Genomic DNA, 15,611 nt, shown 5'->3' on the forward strand with positions numbered 1-15,611 from the left:
CTTCCCACAAGCTTCCCACAATAAGTTGGGTGAATTTTGGCCCATTCCTCCTGACAGAGCTGGTGTAACTGAGTCAGGATTGTAGGCCTCCTTGCTCGCAAACGCTTCTTCAGTTCTGCCCACACATTTTCTATAGGATTGAGGTCAGGGCTTTGTGATGGCCACTCCAATACCTTGACTTTGTTGTTGTCCTTAAGCCATTTTGCAACAACTTTGGAAGTATGCTTGGGGTCATTGTCCATTTGGAAGAACCATTTGTGACCAAGCTTTAACTTCCTGACTGATGTCTTGAGATGTTGCTTAAATATATCCACATAATTTTCCTTCCTCATGATGCCATCTATTTTGTGAAGTGCACCAGTCCCTCCTGCAGCAAAGCACCCCCACAGCATGATGCTGCCACCCCCGTGTTTCACGGTTGGGATGGTGTTCTTCGGCTTGCAGGCTCCCCCATTTTCCTCCAAAAATAACGATGGTCATTATGGCCAAACAGTTCTATTTTTGTTTCATCAGACCAGAGGACATTTCTCCAAAAAGTAAGATTTTTGTCCCCACGTGCAGTTGCAAACCGTAGTCTGGCTTTTTTATGGCGGTTTTGGAGCAGTGGCTTCTTCCTTGCTGAGCGGCCTTTCAGGTTATGTTGATATAGGACTCGTTTTACTGTGGATATAGATACTTTTGTACCCTTTTCCTCCAGCATCTTCACAAGGTCATTTGCTGTTGTTCTGGGATTGATTTGCACTTTTCGCACCAAAGTACGTTCATCTCTAGGAGACAGAACGCGTCTCCTTCCTGAGCGGTATGATGGCTGTGTGGTCCCATGGTGTTTATACTTGTGTACTATTGTTTGTACAGACGAATGTGGTACCTTCAGGCATTTGGAAATTGCTCCCAAGGATGAACCAGACTTGTGGAGGTCTACCATTTATTTTCTGAGGTCTTGGCTGATTTCTTTTCATTTTCCCATGATGTCAAGCAAAGAGGCACTTAGTTTGAAGGTAGACCTTGAAATACATCCACAGGTACATCTCCAATTGACTCAAATTATGTCAATTAGCCTATCAGAAGCTTCTAAAGCCATGACATCATTTTCTGGAATTTTCCATGCTGTTTAAAGGCACAGTCAACTTAGTGTATGTAAACTTCTGACCCACTGGAATTGTGATACAAATTAATTATAGGTGAAATAATCTGTCTGTAAACAATTGTTGGAAAAATGACTTGTGTCATGCACAAAGTAGATGTCCTAACCGACTTGCCAAAACTATAGTTTGTTAACAAGAAATTTGTGGAGTGGTTGAAAAACGAGTTTTAATGACTCCAACCTAAGTGTATTTAAACTTCTGACTTCAACTGTATATATATATATATATATATATATATATATATACACAGTGAGGGAAAAAAGTATTTGATCCCCTGCTGATTTTGTACGTTTGCCCACTGACAAAGACATGATCCGTCTATAATTTCAATGGTAGGTTTATTTGAACAGTGAGAGACAGAATAACAACAAAAAAATCCAGAAAAACGCATGTCAAAAATGTTATAAATTGATTGAATCAACAGGGGATCAAATACTTTTTTCCCTCACTGTATATATATGTATACACACACTACCGGTCAAACATTTTAGAACATTTTCCTATACAGTACCAGTCAAAAGTTTTAGAACACCTACTCATTCAAGGGTTTTTCTTTATTTTTACTATTTTCTACATTTTAGAATAATAGTGAAGACATCAAAACTATGAAATAACATATATGGAATCATGTATTAACCAAAAAAGTGTTAAATCAAAATATATTTGAGATTCTTCAAAGTAGCCACCCTTTGCCTTGATGACAGCTTTGCACACTCTTGGCATTCTCTCAACCAGCTTCATGAGGTAGTCACCTGGAATGCATTTCAATTAACAGGAGTGCCTTCTTAAAAGTTCATTTCAGTTGTGTTGTGACAAGGTAAGGGGGGTATACAGAAGATAGCCCTATTTGGTAAAAGACCAAGTCCATACTATGGCAAGAACAGCTCATATAAGCAAAGAGAAATGACAAGTCCATCATTACTTTAAGACATGAAGGTCAGTCAATACGGAACATTTCAACAACTTAAAGGAAAATAGAATAATCAGAACAGTTGTCAGTCCAAAACAACAGTCAGAACAAAGCCTCTGTATTCTCTCATGTCATCTCAGGTCCTCTAACACTAATCAGAAAAGCTTGATGATGAGTTGGTTAACTGAATAAGTTGTGCTAGAGCAAAAACCAAAACACGCACCCAGCAAACAAATCCACAAACCCAATCCACTATAATACATGCAGTACGGAAAACACTGGAAAGTCAATACACAAGACACATTCAGAGTCTCTACGGCCTACTGACCCACCATGTATTGGACCTACATCTGTCCTATGTCCTACTGGTCAGCATACATCTGTCCTATGTCCTACTGTTCAGTATCCTACATCTGTCCTATGTCCTACTGTTCAGTAGCCTACATCTGTCCTATGTCCTACTGTTCAGTATCCTACATCTGTCCTATGTCCTACTGTTCAGTAGCCTACATCTGTCCTATGTCCTACTGTTCAGTATCCTACATCTGTCCTATGTCCTACTGTTCAGCCTACATCTGTCCTATGTCCTACTGTCCAGAAGCCTACATCTGTCCTATGTCCTACTGTTCACCAGCCTACATCTGTCCTTACATCCTTATGTCCTGTGTGTATTCTCATGTCTTCTCAGGTGACCTAACTGGTTAAAACTCTTTCCACACTGGGAGCAGTGATGAGGCTTCTCTCCTGTATGCGTCCTCTCATGTCTTCTCAGGTCAGCTAACCAGGCAAAACTCTTTTCACATTGGGAGCAGTGGTAGGGCTTCTCCCCTGTGTGTATTCTCTCATGCTCTTTCAGTTGTCCTTTCAGGTTAAAACTCTTTCCACACTGGGAGCAGTGATGAGGCTTCTCTCCTGTGTGTATTCTCTCATGTATTTTCAAGCTCGCTAACAAGGAAAAACTCTTTCCACACTGGGAGCATTGGAAAGGTTTATCTCGCTTCTCCCCTGTGTGTATTCTCTCATGCTCTTTCAGGTATTCTTTCCGGTTAAAATTCTTTCCACACTGGGAGCAGTGATGAGGCTTTTCCCCTGTGTGTATTCTCTCATGTATTTTCAGGCTCCCTAACTGGGTAAAACTCTTTCCACACTGGGAACAGTGATGAGGCTTATCTCCTGTGTGTGTCCTCTCATGTCTTTTCAGGCACCCTGATGAGGAAAAACTCTTTCCACACTTGGAGCATTGGAAAGGTTTATCGCCTGTGTGTATTCTCTCATGTCGTTTCAGGTCCCCTAACTGGTTAAAAACCTTCCCACAGTGGGAGCAGTGGAATCGTCTTGCTGGTTTGGACGTCTCTGCTTCCTCTGAGTCTGGTCTTTCTCCTGCCAAAGACAGAGCGTTTATTTAAATAGAGACCTGAATGAAACCTCCACAACTCTCTTGCTAGGAGGTTGAATCCAAATCAGATCCCTCAATAACCAGAGGCCAGTTTACAAAAAAAATTCTCATTTAAAAGAATCTTGTTGTAATTTGAAAAACAAAAGATGTAGAGCTCTAACTAGAATCTTGCTCTCATGGAATGTCATGTTTTTAGGCTGAGCAGAGCACTAGAATAACAGATATTGAGGACTACAGTATTTCAATCAATGTCATAGGCTGCATTTGATCCCCTGTTAATAATGTTTTGTTGGGAGGCCCACTCTATGATGGTAAACATCTTACAGATACTGCGACATTCTGGTCCCTAGTGTTAGCGCAAAGACTAGAAGTCTACCAGTAACAGTAGCATAGAATACCTGTAGACGTCCTTAACGCTAGTTAGCTCTGGCTCGCGATACATCCAACTTTATTCATGCTACAAACAGAGACAGAAAAATGGTTTCCACAAGTTAATCAGACTCTGTAAGGAATCCCCAACACAAACTGTCGTACCTGCCAAAATAAAGGAATCCCCAACAATAAAGTGTTGTAACTGCCAAAATAAAGGAATCCCCAACATAAAGCGTAGTAACTGCCAAAATAAAGGAAACCCCCAAGCATCGTCTCCTGAGTGGCGCAGTGGTCTAAGGCACTGCATCGCAGTGCTAACTGTGCCACTAGATCCTGGTTCGAATCCAGGCTCTGTCGCAGCCGGCCGTGACCGGGAGACTCATGGGCGGCGCACAATTGGCCCAGCGTCGTCCAGGGTAGGGGAGGGAATGGCCGGCAGGGATGTAGCTCAGTTGATAGAGCATGGCGTTTGCAACGCCAGGGTTGTGGGTTCGATTCCCATGGGGGGCCAGTATAAAAAAAATATGTATTCACTAACTGTAAGTCGCTCTGGATAAGAGCATCTGCTAAATGACTAAAATGTAAATGTATAAAGTGTCGTAACTGCCAAAATAAAGGAAACCCCCAGCATAAAGTGTCTTGGTCGTTCGGACCCCACAACAGCTTCAATGTGTCTTTGCATAGATTCTGCATGTTTCTGGAGCTCTATTGGAGGGATGCGACACAATTCCTTGATGAGAAATTCAATCATTTAATGTTTTGTTGATGGTGGTGGAAAACGCTGTCTCAGGCGCCGCTCCAGAATCTCCCATAAGGGTTAAATTGGGTTGAGATCCAGTGACTGAGACACAAACTCCCTTTAAACCCCCTACGCTCCTTTGAGACCCCTCTTTCAAAGTCACTGAGATCTCTTCTTCTAGCCATGGTAGCCAAGATAATGGTCAACTGGGCATTTTTATACATGACCCTAAGCATGACTGGATGTTAATTGCTTAATTAACTCAGGAACCACAGCTGTGTGGAAGCACCTGCTTTCAATATACGTTGTATAATAATATAATAATAATAATAATAATAATATGCCATTTAGCAGACGCTTTTATCCAAAACGACTTACAGTCATGCGTGCATACATTTTTTGTGTATGGGTGGTCCCGGGGATCGAACCCACTACCTTGGCATTACAAGCGCCGTGCTCTACCAGCTGAGCTACAGAGGACCACAATCCCTCATTGACTCAAGTGTTACCTGTATATTGTATCCACAAAACATTTGGGAAATTACATACTCATACAATTTCTCAGAGAAAGATATTTTAACAATAGTGGTGGTGGTGGGTATTGCATCAAAGTTTCAGAGCGGGATCTCTACTAGTTTTAATGTTATGGCCCATTTTATCCAGAGAAATTGGCAAAGTAGGAAATGTAACCAATCACAGCTCTCCTTTGACCTGCAAATCACCAGCAGAGGGCAAACTATTTAAATACATTTTTACTTCCATTATGTTGGTAATGCTTAACAAATGGATCATATCACTAAAAGAAGAAGAGATCCCACGCTGGAACTTTGATATGTCCATAGAGTATATTATGCTCAACAATATATTGACAAAATAGCCAAATAATATTGTATATTTGCAATATTAATGTTTATTTTTCAATATTAATACATTTATGTAAGAAATGTTTAATTGAAATCAAAACACTAATCATATTACAGAGCAAGCAGTAAAGATTCATATGAAACCAATTCTCATCTTTCAATTTTTGCTTTTGTAGCACCAACAGATGAAACATTATGGAGTTTTAAAGGAGGCTTCACCTACAGATGAAACATTATAGAGTCTTAAAGGAGGACTGTAGCATCTAATGATGAAACATTATGGAGTCTTAAAGGAGGACTGTAGCAACTAATGATGAAACATTATGGAGTCTTAAAGGAGGACTGTAGCATCTAATGATGAAACATTATGGAGTCTTAAAGGAGGACTGGAGCATCTAATGATGAAACATTATGGAGTCTTAAAGGAGGACTGTAGCATCTAATGATGAAACATTATGGAGTCTTAAAGGAGGACTGTAGCATCTAATGATGAAACATTATGGAGTCTTAAAGGAGGACTGTAGCATCTAATGATGAAACATTATGGAGTCTTAAAGGAGGACTGGAGCATCTAATGATGAAACATTATGGAGTCTTAAAGGAGGCCTGTAGCATCTAATGATGAAACATTATGGAGTCTTAAAGGAGGACTGGAGCATCTAATGATGAAACATTATGGAGTCTTAAAGGAGGACTGTAGCATCTAATGATGAAACATTATTGAGTCTTAAAGGAGGACTGGAGCATCTAATGATGAAACATTATGGAGTCTTAAAGGAGGCCTGGATATGGATTAAATCTCCTGAGAATTACAGAGTAGGAAGCCAAGTCTAGAAAAAGGCTTTTCATTCAATCATATTTCATTGCTTTTAGAAAGGGCTTACAGAACTGGTTCCTCCACTTACAGCTCTCTCCCAGTATTAGTTATGAAGATCAGATGTTAATGAAGCAATGAAGACCATATTGAAGAGTCTTGGGTTTTGTTTGCATGTTCGACAGTCTTCTAAAGATAGGGGGGTTGACTGGGATAGGCAATGTAACATCCATTAAGTTTTTTAGGAAAAGTTTTTGTAAAACATCGTATCATCTTGAACATTTCTCTCTAAAGCTAACTTTCATCAAGGTTTTATATGGTCTGTAATTGGTTTCTCTGTTTTCATTGTCAGGATGGTTTTTCAGCGTTACGATATCCGTAACATCCATAACTGTTGTGGATGGGATGGATAATAAAGAATATGAAGCATCATATTTTAGCTTGTGCCTTCACCACATTGGGTTTATTCTGAGATGTATTCTTCAGAGTTTTACTGAAGCAACTGTTGATATCTTGAAAATTATTTGTTCAAGCTGATTCTCCTGGAGAATGTATAGTGAAATGCATTTCCCAGATAGAAATATGAGAGTTAATCACAGGGCTTTACATTAACTGTTTTAGCAACTTCACCTTCGGACAAGTAGGACTGATTTTTTTACTTTTCCAAAAAGCTGAAGGTTTACTGAAAATGACTTGCATTGCTAGAGGAATCATGACATTGACAAAATATATTTAGTGGAGCCAAATCTTTTATAGTAGCTGTGGTACTAAAGAGATGTGCAGTAACCTAGGTACAGTGGGGGGGAAAAGTATTTAGTCAGCCACCAATTGTGCAAGTTCTCCTACTTAAAAAGATGAGAGAGGCCTGTAATTTTCATCATAGGTACACGTCAACTATGACAGACAAAATGAGAATTTTTTTTCCAGAAAATAACATTGTAGGATTTTTTATGAATTAAAATAATTTGCAAATTATGGTGGAAAATAAGTATTTGGTCAATAACAAAAGTTTCTCAATACTTTGTTATATACCCTTTGTTGGCAATGACACAGGTCAAACGTTTTCTGTAAGTCTTCACAAGGTTTTCACACACTGTTGCTGGTATTTTGGCCCATTCCTCCATGCAGATCTCCTCTAGAGCAGTGATGTTTTGGGGCTGTTGCTGGGCAACACGGACTTTCAACTCCCTCCAAAGATTTTCTATGGGGTTGAGATCTGGAGACTGGCTAGGCCACTCCAGGACCTTGAAATGCTTCTTACGAAGCCACTCCTTCGTTGCCCGGGCGGTGTGTTTGGGATCATTGTCATGCTGAAAGACCCAGCCACGTTTCATCTTCAATGCCCTTGCTGATGGAAGGAGGTTTTCACTCAAAATCTCACGATACATGGCCCCATTCATTCTTTCCTTTACACGGATCAGTCGTCCTGGTCCCTTTGCAGAAAAACAGCCCCAAAGCAGGATGTTTCCACCCCCATGCTTCACAGTATGTATGGTGTTCTTTGGATGCAACTCAGCGTTCTTTGTCCTCCAAACACGACGAGTTTAGTTTTTACCAAAAAGTTATATTTTGGTTTCATCTGACCATATGACATTCTCCCAATCCTCTTCTGGATCATCCAAATGCACTCTAGCAAACTTCAGACGGGCCTGGACATGTACTGGCTTAAGCAGGGGGACACGTCTGGCACTGCAGGATTTGAGTCCCTGGCAGCGTAGTGTGTTACTGATGGTAGGCTTTGTTACTTTGGTCCCAGCTCTCTGCAGGTCATTCACTAGGTCCCCCCGTGTGGTTCTGGGATTTTTGCTCACCGTTCTTGTGATCATTTTGACCCCACGGGGTGAGATCTTGCGTGGAGCCCCAGATCGAGGGAGATTATCAGTGGTATTGTATGCCTTCCATTTCCTAATAATTGCTCCCACAGTTGATTTCTTCAAACCAAGCTGCTTACCTATTGCAGATTCGGTCTTTCCAGCCTGGTGCAGGTCTACAATTTTGTTTCTGGTGTCCTTTGACAGCTCTTTGGTCTTGGCCATAGTGGAGTTTGGAGTGTGACTGTTTGAGGTTGTGGACAGGTGTCTTTTATACTGATAACAAGTTCAAACAGGTGCCATTAATACAGGTAACGAGTGGAGGACAGAGGAACCTCTTAAAGAAGAAGTTACAGGTCTGTGAGAGCCAGAAGTCTTGCTTGTTTTTAGGTGACCAAATACTTATTTTCCACCATAATTTGCAAATAAATCCATTAAAAATCCTACAATGTGATTTTCTGGATTTTTTTTCCCTCAATTTGTCTGTCATAGTTGACGTGTACCTATGATGAAAATTACAGGCCTCTCTCATCTTTTTAAGTGGGAGAACTTGCACCAATTGGTGGCTGACTAAATACTTTTTTCCCCCACTGTATATCTGGATATCTGTGGTACTAAAGAGATGTGCAGTAACCTAGGTATATCTGGTTATCTGTGGTACTAAAGAGATGTGCAGTAACCTAGGTCTATCTGGTTATCTGTGGTACTAAAGAGATGTGCAGTAACCTAGGTATATCTGGTTATCTGTGGTACTAAAGAGGTGTGCAGTGCCCGAAGCACGCAGAAGGAGCGAGTGACACACAGTCAACGAGCCCGGCTGGTTGTGTGACTTGTGATGGGTTGTAAATCATCAAGACTCTGCTGTCCTCAGAACTGGATCATTAGAAACTGATTCACATGAGTTTCTCATCCTCCTGTCTTAATAGGCCTAGGCTACTGTATGTCACATGATCTGTCAGGCCTAGGCTACTGTATGTCACATGATCTGTCACATGATCTGTCAGGCCTAGGCTACTGTATGTCACATGATCTGTCACATGATCTGTCAGGCCTAGGCTACTGTATGTCACATGATCTGTCACATGATCTGTCAGGCCTAGGCTACTATATGCGTTGTAGATACAGTGCCTTGCAAAAGTATTCATCCCCCTTGCCGTTTTTCCTATTTTGTTGCATTACAACCTGTAATTTAAATGGATTTTTATTTGGATTTCATGTAATGGACATACACAAAATAGTCCAAATTGGTGAAGTGAAATGAACAAAATAACTTGTTTCAAGAAATTATAAAAAATAAATAACGGAAAAGTGGTGAGGTCATATATATTCACCCCCCTTTGCTATGAAGCCCCTAAATAAGATCTGGTGCAACCAATTACCTTCAGAAGTCACATAATTAGTTAAATAAAGTCCACCGGTGTGCAATCTAAGTGTCACATGATCTCAGTATATATACACCTGTTCTGAAAGGCCCCAGAGTCTGCAACACCACTAAGCAAGGGGCACCACCAAGCAAGCGGCACCATGAAGACCAAGGAGCTCTCCAATCAGGTCAGGGACAAAGTTGTGGAGAAGTACAGATCAGGGTTGGGTTATAAAAAAAGATCAGAAACTTTGAACATCCCACGGAGCACCATTAAATCCATTATTAAAAAATTGAAAGAATATGGCACCACAACAAACCTGCCAAGAGAGGGCCGCCCACCAAAACTAACGGACCAGGCAAGGAGGGCATTAATCAAAGAGGCAACAAAGAGACCAAAGATAACCCTGAAGGAGCTGCAAAGCTCATTGGAGTATCTGTCCATAGGAAAACTTTAAACCGTACACGCCACAGAGCTGAGCTTTACGGAAGAGTGGCCAGAAAAAAGCCATTGCTTAAAAAAATAAATAAGCAAACACATTTGGTGTTCGCCAAAAAGCATGTGGGAGACACCCCAAACATATGGAAGAAGGTACTCTTGTCAGATGAGACTAAAATTGAGCTTTTGGCCATCAAGGAAAACGCTATGTCTGGCGCAAACCCAACATCTCTCATCACCCCGAGAACACCATCATTGTTCTAACTTTCTGATATAGCCTAGAACTCTGTTAGATTCATTCATTGTTTGATCCTGAAATAGCGCGGCACGAGAAATCGAACCTGCATTAACCTGAGTGTCTTAATGGGCCAAGTCATTTTCATATCCAATAGAGAGGAAATCTAACCTGCATTAACCTGAGTGTCTTAATGGGCCAAGTCATATTCATATCAAATAGAGAGGAAATCTAACCTGCATTAACCTGAGTGTCTTAATGGGCCAAGTCATATTCATATCAAATAGAGAGGAAATCTAACCTGCATTAACCTGAGTGTCTTAATGGGCCAAGTCATATTCATATCAAATAGAGAGGAAATCTAACCTGCATTAACCTGAGTGTCTTAATGGGCCAAGTCATATTCATATCAAATAGAGAGGAAATCTAACCTGCATTAACCTGAGTGTCTTAATGGGCCAAGTCATATTCATATCAAATAGAGAGGAAATCTAACCTGCATTAACCTGAGTGTCTTAATGGGCCAAGTCATATTCATATCAAATAGAGAGGAAATCTAACCTGCATTAACCTGAGTGTCTTAATGGGCCAAGTCATATTCATATCAAATAGAGAGGAAATCTAACCTGCATTAACCTGAGTGTCTTAATGGGCCAAGTCATATTCATATCAAATAGAGAGGAAATCTAACCTGCATTAACCTGAGTGTCTTAATGGGCCAAGTCATATTCATATCAAATAGAGAGGAAATCTAACCTGCATTAACCTGAGTGTCTTAATGGGCCAAGTCATATTCATATCAAATAGAGAGGAAATCTAACCTGCATTAACCTGAGTGTCTTAATAGGCCAAGTCATATTCATATCAAATAGAGAGGAAATCTAACCTGCATTAACCTGAGTGTCTTAATGGGCCAAGTCATATTCATATCAAATAGAGAGGAAATCTAACCTGCATTAACCTGAGTGTCTTAATGGGACAAGTCATATTCATATCAAATAGAGAGGATAGAACATGTGGGCAATAAGACACCGGAGTGTCCGCTATAAAAATACACTTCACTTGGAAAGGCACACACCTGTCTACATAAGGTCCCACAGTTGACAGTGCATGTCAGTGCAAAAGCACAGCCATGAAGGAGGTCGAAGGAGTTGTCCGTAGAGCTTCGAGACAGGATTGTGTTGAGGCACAGATCTGGGGAAGGGTACCAAAAAATGTCTGCAGCATTGAAGTTCCCCAAGAACACAGTGGCTTCCATCATTCTTAAATGGAAAAAGTTTGGAACCACCAAGACTCTTCCTAGAGCTGGCCGCCAGGCCAAACTGAGCAATCAGGGGAGAAGGGCCTTGGTCAGGGAGGTGACCAAGAACCCGATGGTCACTCTGACAGAGCTCCAGAGTTCCTCTGTGGAGATGGGAAAACCTTCCAGAAGGACAACCATCTCTGCAGCACTCCACCAATCAGGCCTTTATGGTAGAGTGGCCAGACGGAAAGCCACTCCTCAGTAAAAGGCACATGACAGCCCGCTTGGAGCTTGCCAAAAGGCACCTAAAGACTCTCAGACCATGAGAAACAAGATTATTTGGTCTGATGAAACCAAGATTGAACTCTGGCCTGAATGCCAAGCGTCACATCTGGAAGAAACCTGGCACCATCCCTACGGTGAAGCATGGTTGTGGCAGCATCATGCTGTGGGGATGTTTTTCAGAGGCAGTGACTGTGAGACTTGTCAGGATTGAGGGAAAGATGAACGGAGCAAAGTACAGAGAGATCCTTGATGAAAACCTGCTCCAGAGCGCTCATGACCTCAGACTGGTGCGAATGTTCACCTTCCAACAGGACAATGACCCTAAGCACACAGCCAAGACAACGCAGGAGTGGCATCGGGACAAGTCTCTGAATGTCCTTGAGTGGCCCAGCCTGAGCCCGGACTTGAACCTGATCGAACATCTATGGAGAACCCTGAAAATAGCTGTGCAGCGACACTCCCCATCCAACCTGACAAAGCTTGAGAGGATCTGCAGAGAAGAATGGGATAAACTCCCCAAATACAGGTGTGCCAAGCTTGTAGCGTCATAGCCAAGAAGACTCGAGTCTGTAATCACTGCCAAAGGTACTTCAACAACGTACTGAGTAAAGGGTCTGAATACTTATGTAAATGTGATATTTCTGTATTTTTCTTTATAAATTAGCAAAAACAGTTTGTCATTATGGGGTATAGTGTGTAGATTGATGAGGGGAAAAAAAGATTTAATCCATTTTAGAATAAGGCTTTAACGTAACAAAATGTGTAGAAAGTTAAGGGGTCTGAATCCTTTCCTAATGCACTGAGCAGTAAACTAGTGTTCCCCCATGTTGAAGCCAGCATAACGCCATGTTAATGAACATGGATTAGTGACGGACTAGTGGCAGACATGACAAAATGTTTACCATCCAATTTTACTTCAAAGTTAACTGTAATATAGAATAAGTAATTATATTAACCCATATTTTAAGATGGCATAATATGGAGATCGTATGGTAAGCAACGGTCATCACACTGGATTAATTATATACTAAAAACATATCAAGCTCATTTAGATCTTCCTGTGTGTGTCATGACCGTAAACACATCTTGCTTTGACAATTTAACATTTCCTAAACAGCACCAACGTTAGGCTACTGCAACCTCTGCAGCATCACTCTACCCGTGATATCAAAGTCATTTTTATAAGGTGCGAAAATAAAATTAACGATTTGATATCATTTTGATTATGAAAGATTGAATAAGTTTGGCTCAAACTGTTTGCTTGGAATGATTTGTAGCTATCGTTTCTGTCGGGAGCATTAGAGAGCATCCGACTCAGTTTCCCTCCCAGAAAACACGCGGTACAGTTAAATGGTATCTATTCGGTAAGAAAATTCAGGCGGAAACAGAAGGGTGGGTGGCTTGACCACGTTTTGCGAATGACGGATCACTTGACCGCAGTCTTTAAGACGACACATTAGTTCAATAGTTCAACAACTACAGAGTTTGTGCCCCTCTTTTTAAAATACTACTTACTGGTGTTAATCAGCTCTCCAGTCTCCTCTTCTTCCTCCAATGTGACAGTAATCTCCCCCCCCTCCTTCATTCCAAAAACTGCATCCTCCTCTTTCACTCTGAAAGCTTCTTCCTCTTCTTTCACTGTAACTTCTTCCTCTTCTTTCACGGTAACAGCTTCACTCTCTACTTCTTGTTTAACTGTGACATTCTCCTCTTCTTTCACTGTAACGTCTTTCTCTGTCCAGCAGACCTCCTCTTCTTTAGCAGGAGGAGAGTAGCTTAGTGAGCTCATGGTCGGGGATGTTATCTAGCTAGTTAGCATTAGCCTAATGTTAATTAGCCAGATAGCTAATAACTTAAATATGAAATCAAATGGAGTAACTGGTAAATACACAGACAGAGTGTTTAAAACACTGATGTTAATATACACAAAAATGGTTTAAAGAGCTTCAATGTTTTGGTTTTATGTTGGCTAGCAAGCTACCAAGGCGGCTGAATTGTTGTTGTTGAAAAAGCGTCCCGTCCCGTCCACTAGAATATACGTCACGCAAGAATCATCACCTGAAAGACTCACATCGCCATCTGCTGACTGGAGTGGGTAACACAGTTGAACAAAAACTATATTCTGGCAAACAATGTAAACAAATAATTGGTAAATAACCAGTTCTCTTACTTCTTACAGATAATAATTTCCTCTACGCAGATGTAGAAGCTGAATAGGGATTTGTACATTATGAATCAACCCTGTTATGAATCAACCCTGTTATGAATAGGCCATATGTATATTATAAATAAATCCTGTCATAATCAAATCAAATTTTATTGGCCACATGCGTCAAATACAACAGGTGCAGACATTACAGTGAAATGCTTACTTACAGCCCTTAACCAACAGTGCATTTATTTTTTATAAAAAAGTAAAATAAAACAACAAAAAAGTGTTGAGAAAAAAAGAGCAGAAGTAAAATAAAATAATAGTAGGGAGGCTTTATATACAGGGGGGTACAGGTGCAGAGTCAATATGCGGGGGCACCGGCTAGTTGAGGTAGTTGAAGTAATATGTACATGTGGGTAGAGTTAAAGTGACTATGCATAAATAATTAACAGAGTAGCAGCAGCGTAAAAAGCTGGGGTGGGGGGGGCAGTGTAAATAGTCTGGGTAGCCATGATTAGCTGTTCAGGAGTCTTATTGGATGGGGGTAGAAGCTGTTGAGAAGTCTTTTGGACCTAGACTTGGCACTCCGGTACCGCTTGCCGTGCGGTAGCAGAGAGAACAGTCTATGACTAGGGTGGCTGGAGTCTTTGACAATGTTGAGGGCCTTCCTCTGACACCGCCTGGTATAGAGGTCCTGGATGGCAGGAAGCTTTGCCCCAGTGATGTACTGGGCCGTACGCACTACCCTCTGTCGTGCCTTGCGATCGGAGGCCAAGCAGTTGCCATAACAGTCTGAGATGCAACCAGTCAGTATGCTCTCGATTGTGCAGCTGTGTAATTTTTTGAGGATCTGAGGACCCATGCCAAATATTTTCAGTCTCCTGAGGGGGAATAGGCTTTGGCGGATGATCTCCGCATGTATATTTCCCACCGTAAAGCATGGAGGAGGAGGTGTTATGGTGTGGGGGTGCTTTGCTGGTGACACTGTCTGTGATTTATTTAGAATTCAAGGCACACTTAACCAGCATGGCTACCACAGCATTCTGCAGCAATACACCATCCCATCTGGTTTGAACTTAGTGGGACTATCATTTGTTTTTCAACAGGACAATGACCCACTTCCAGGCTGTGTAAGGGCTAATTTACCAAGGAAAGTGATGTAACTGCTGCATCAGATAACCAGGCCTCCACAATCCCCCAACCTCAACCAAATTGAGATGGTTTGGGATGAGTCAGACCGCAGAGTGAAGGAAAAGCAGCCAACAAGTGCTCAGCATATGTGGGAACTCCTTCAAGACTGTTGGAAAAGCATTCCAGGTGAAGCTGGTTGAGAGAATGACAAGAGTTTGCAAAGCTGTCATCAAGGCAAAGGGTGGCTATTTGAAGAATCTCAAATATAAAACATATTTTGATTTGTTTAACACTTTTTTGGTTACTACATGATTCCATATGTGTTATTTCATAGTTTTGATGTCTTCACTATTAGTCTACAATGTAGAAAATAGTCAAATTAAAGAAAAACCCTTAAATGATTAGGTGTTCTAAATATGTTGACCGGTAGTGTAAGTATTCACACCTGAGTCAATACTTTATAGAAGCAACTTTTAGAAGCGGTTACAGCTGAGTCTTTCTGGGTAAGTCTCTAAGAGCTTTCTAAACCTGGATTGTGCAACATTTCCCCATTATTATTTTACAACTTCTTCACGCTCCGTCAAATTGGTTGTTGATCATTGCTAGACAACAGTGGCCGTAAATGCCGTTTAAGATGAGGGAGGACCATTATTTTTTTATTTTTTTTATGAGCATGGCCTTATTTCTATTACAGCATGTTGGATGACTGTCAT

The 15,611-nt window shown here is 41.1% G+C and overlaps 1 protein-coding gene across 1 annotated transcript; it reads right to left on the bottom strand.

The window, feature by feature from the left end:
* Positions 1–1,468: 1,468 nt before the first annotated feature.
* Positions 1,469–13,642, bottom strand: LOC311126483 (uncharacterized protein). Its single transcript, XM_084200488.1, has 2 exons — positions 13,131–13,642; positions 1,469–3,435 (listed from the first exon to the last, which is right to left on the bottom strand). The coding sequence occupies exons 1-2, from the start codon at positions 13,402–13,404 to the stop codon at positions 2,711–2,713; spliced, it is 999 nt and encodes a 332-aa protein (XP_084056614.1). The 5' UTR covers positions 13,405–13,642; the 3' UTR covers positions 1,469–2,710.
* Positions 13,643–15,611: the final 1,969 nt, after the last annotated feature.

The sequence above is a fragment of the Coregonus lavaretus genome (assembly GCF_964263955.1).
Source record: "Coregonus lavaretus genome assembly, contig: HAP1_SCAFFOLD_1131, whole genome shotgun sequence".
In the NCBI taxonomy this organism is placed as follows: domain Eukaryota; kingdom Metazoa; phylum Chordata; class Actinopteri; order Salmoniformes; family Salmonidae; genus Coregonus; species Coregonus lavaretus.

What these genes read in the sequence shown, in the direction of transcription:
- LOC311126483 (XM_084200488.1), bottom strand. Translation starts at nt 13,404, where the DNA reads ATGAGCTCACTAAGCTACTCTCCTCCTGCTAAAGAAGAGGAGGTCTGC. An exon ending in TGGAGAGCTGATTAACACCA is followed by an intron (nt 3,436 to 13,130) that starts GTAAGTAGTATT and finishes TGTCTTTGGCAG; the next exon opens with GAGAAAGACCAGACTCAGAG.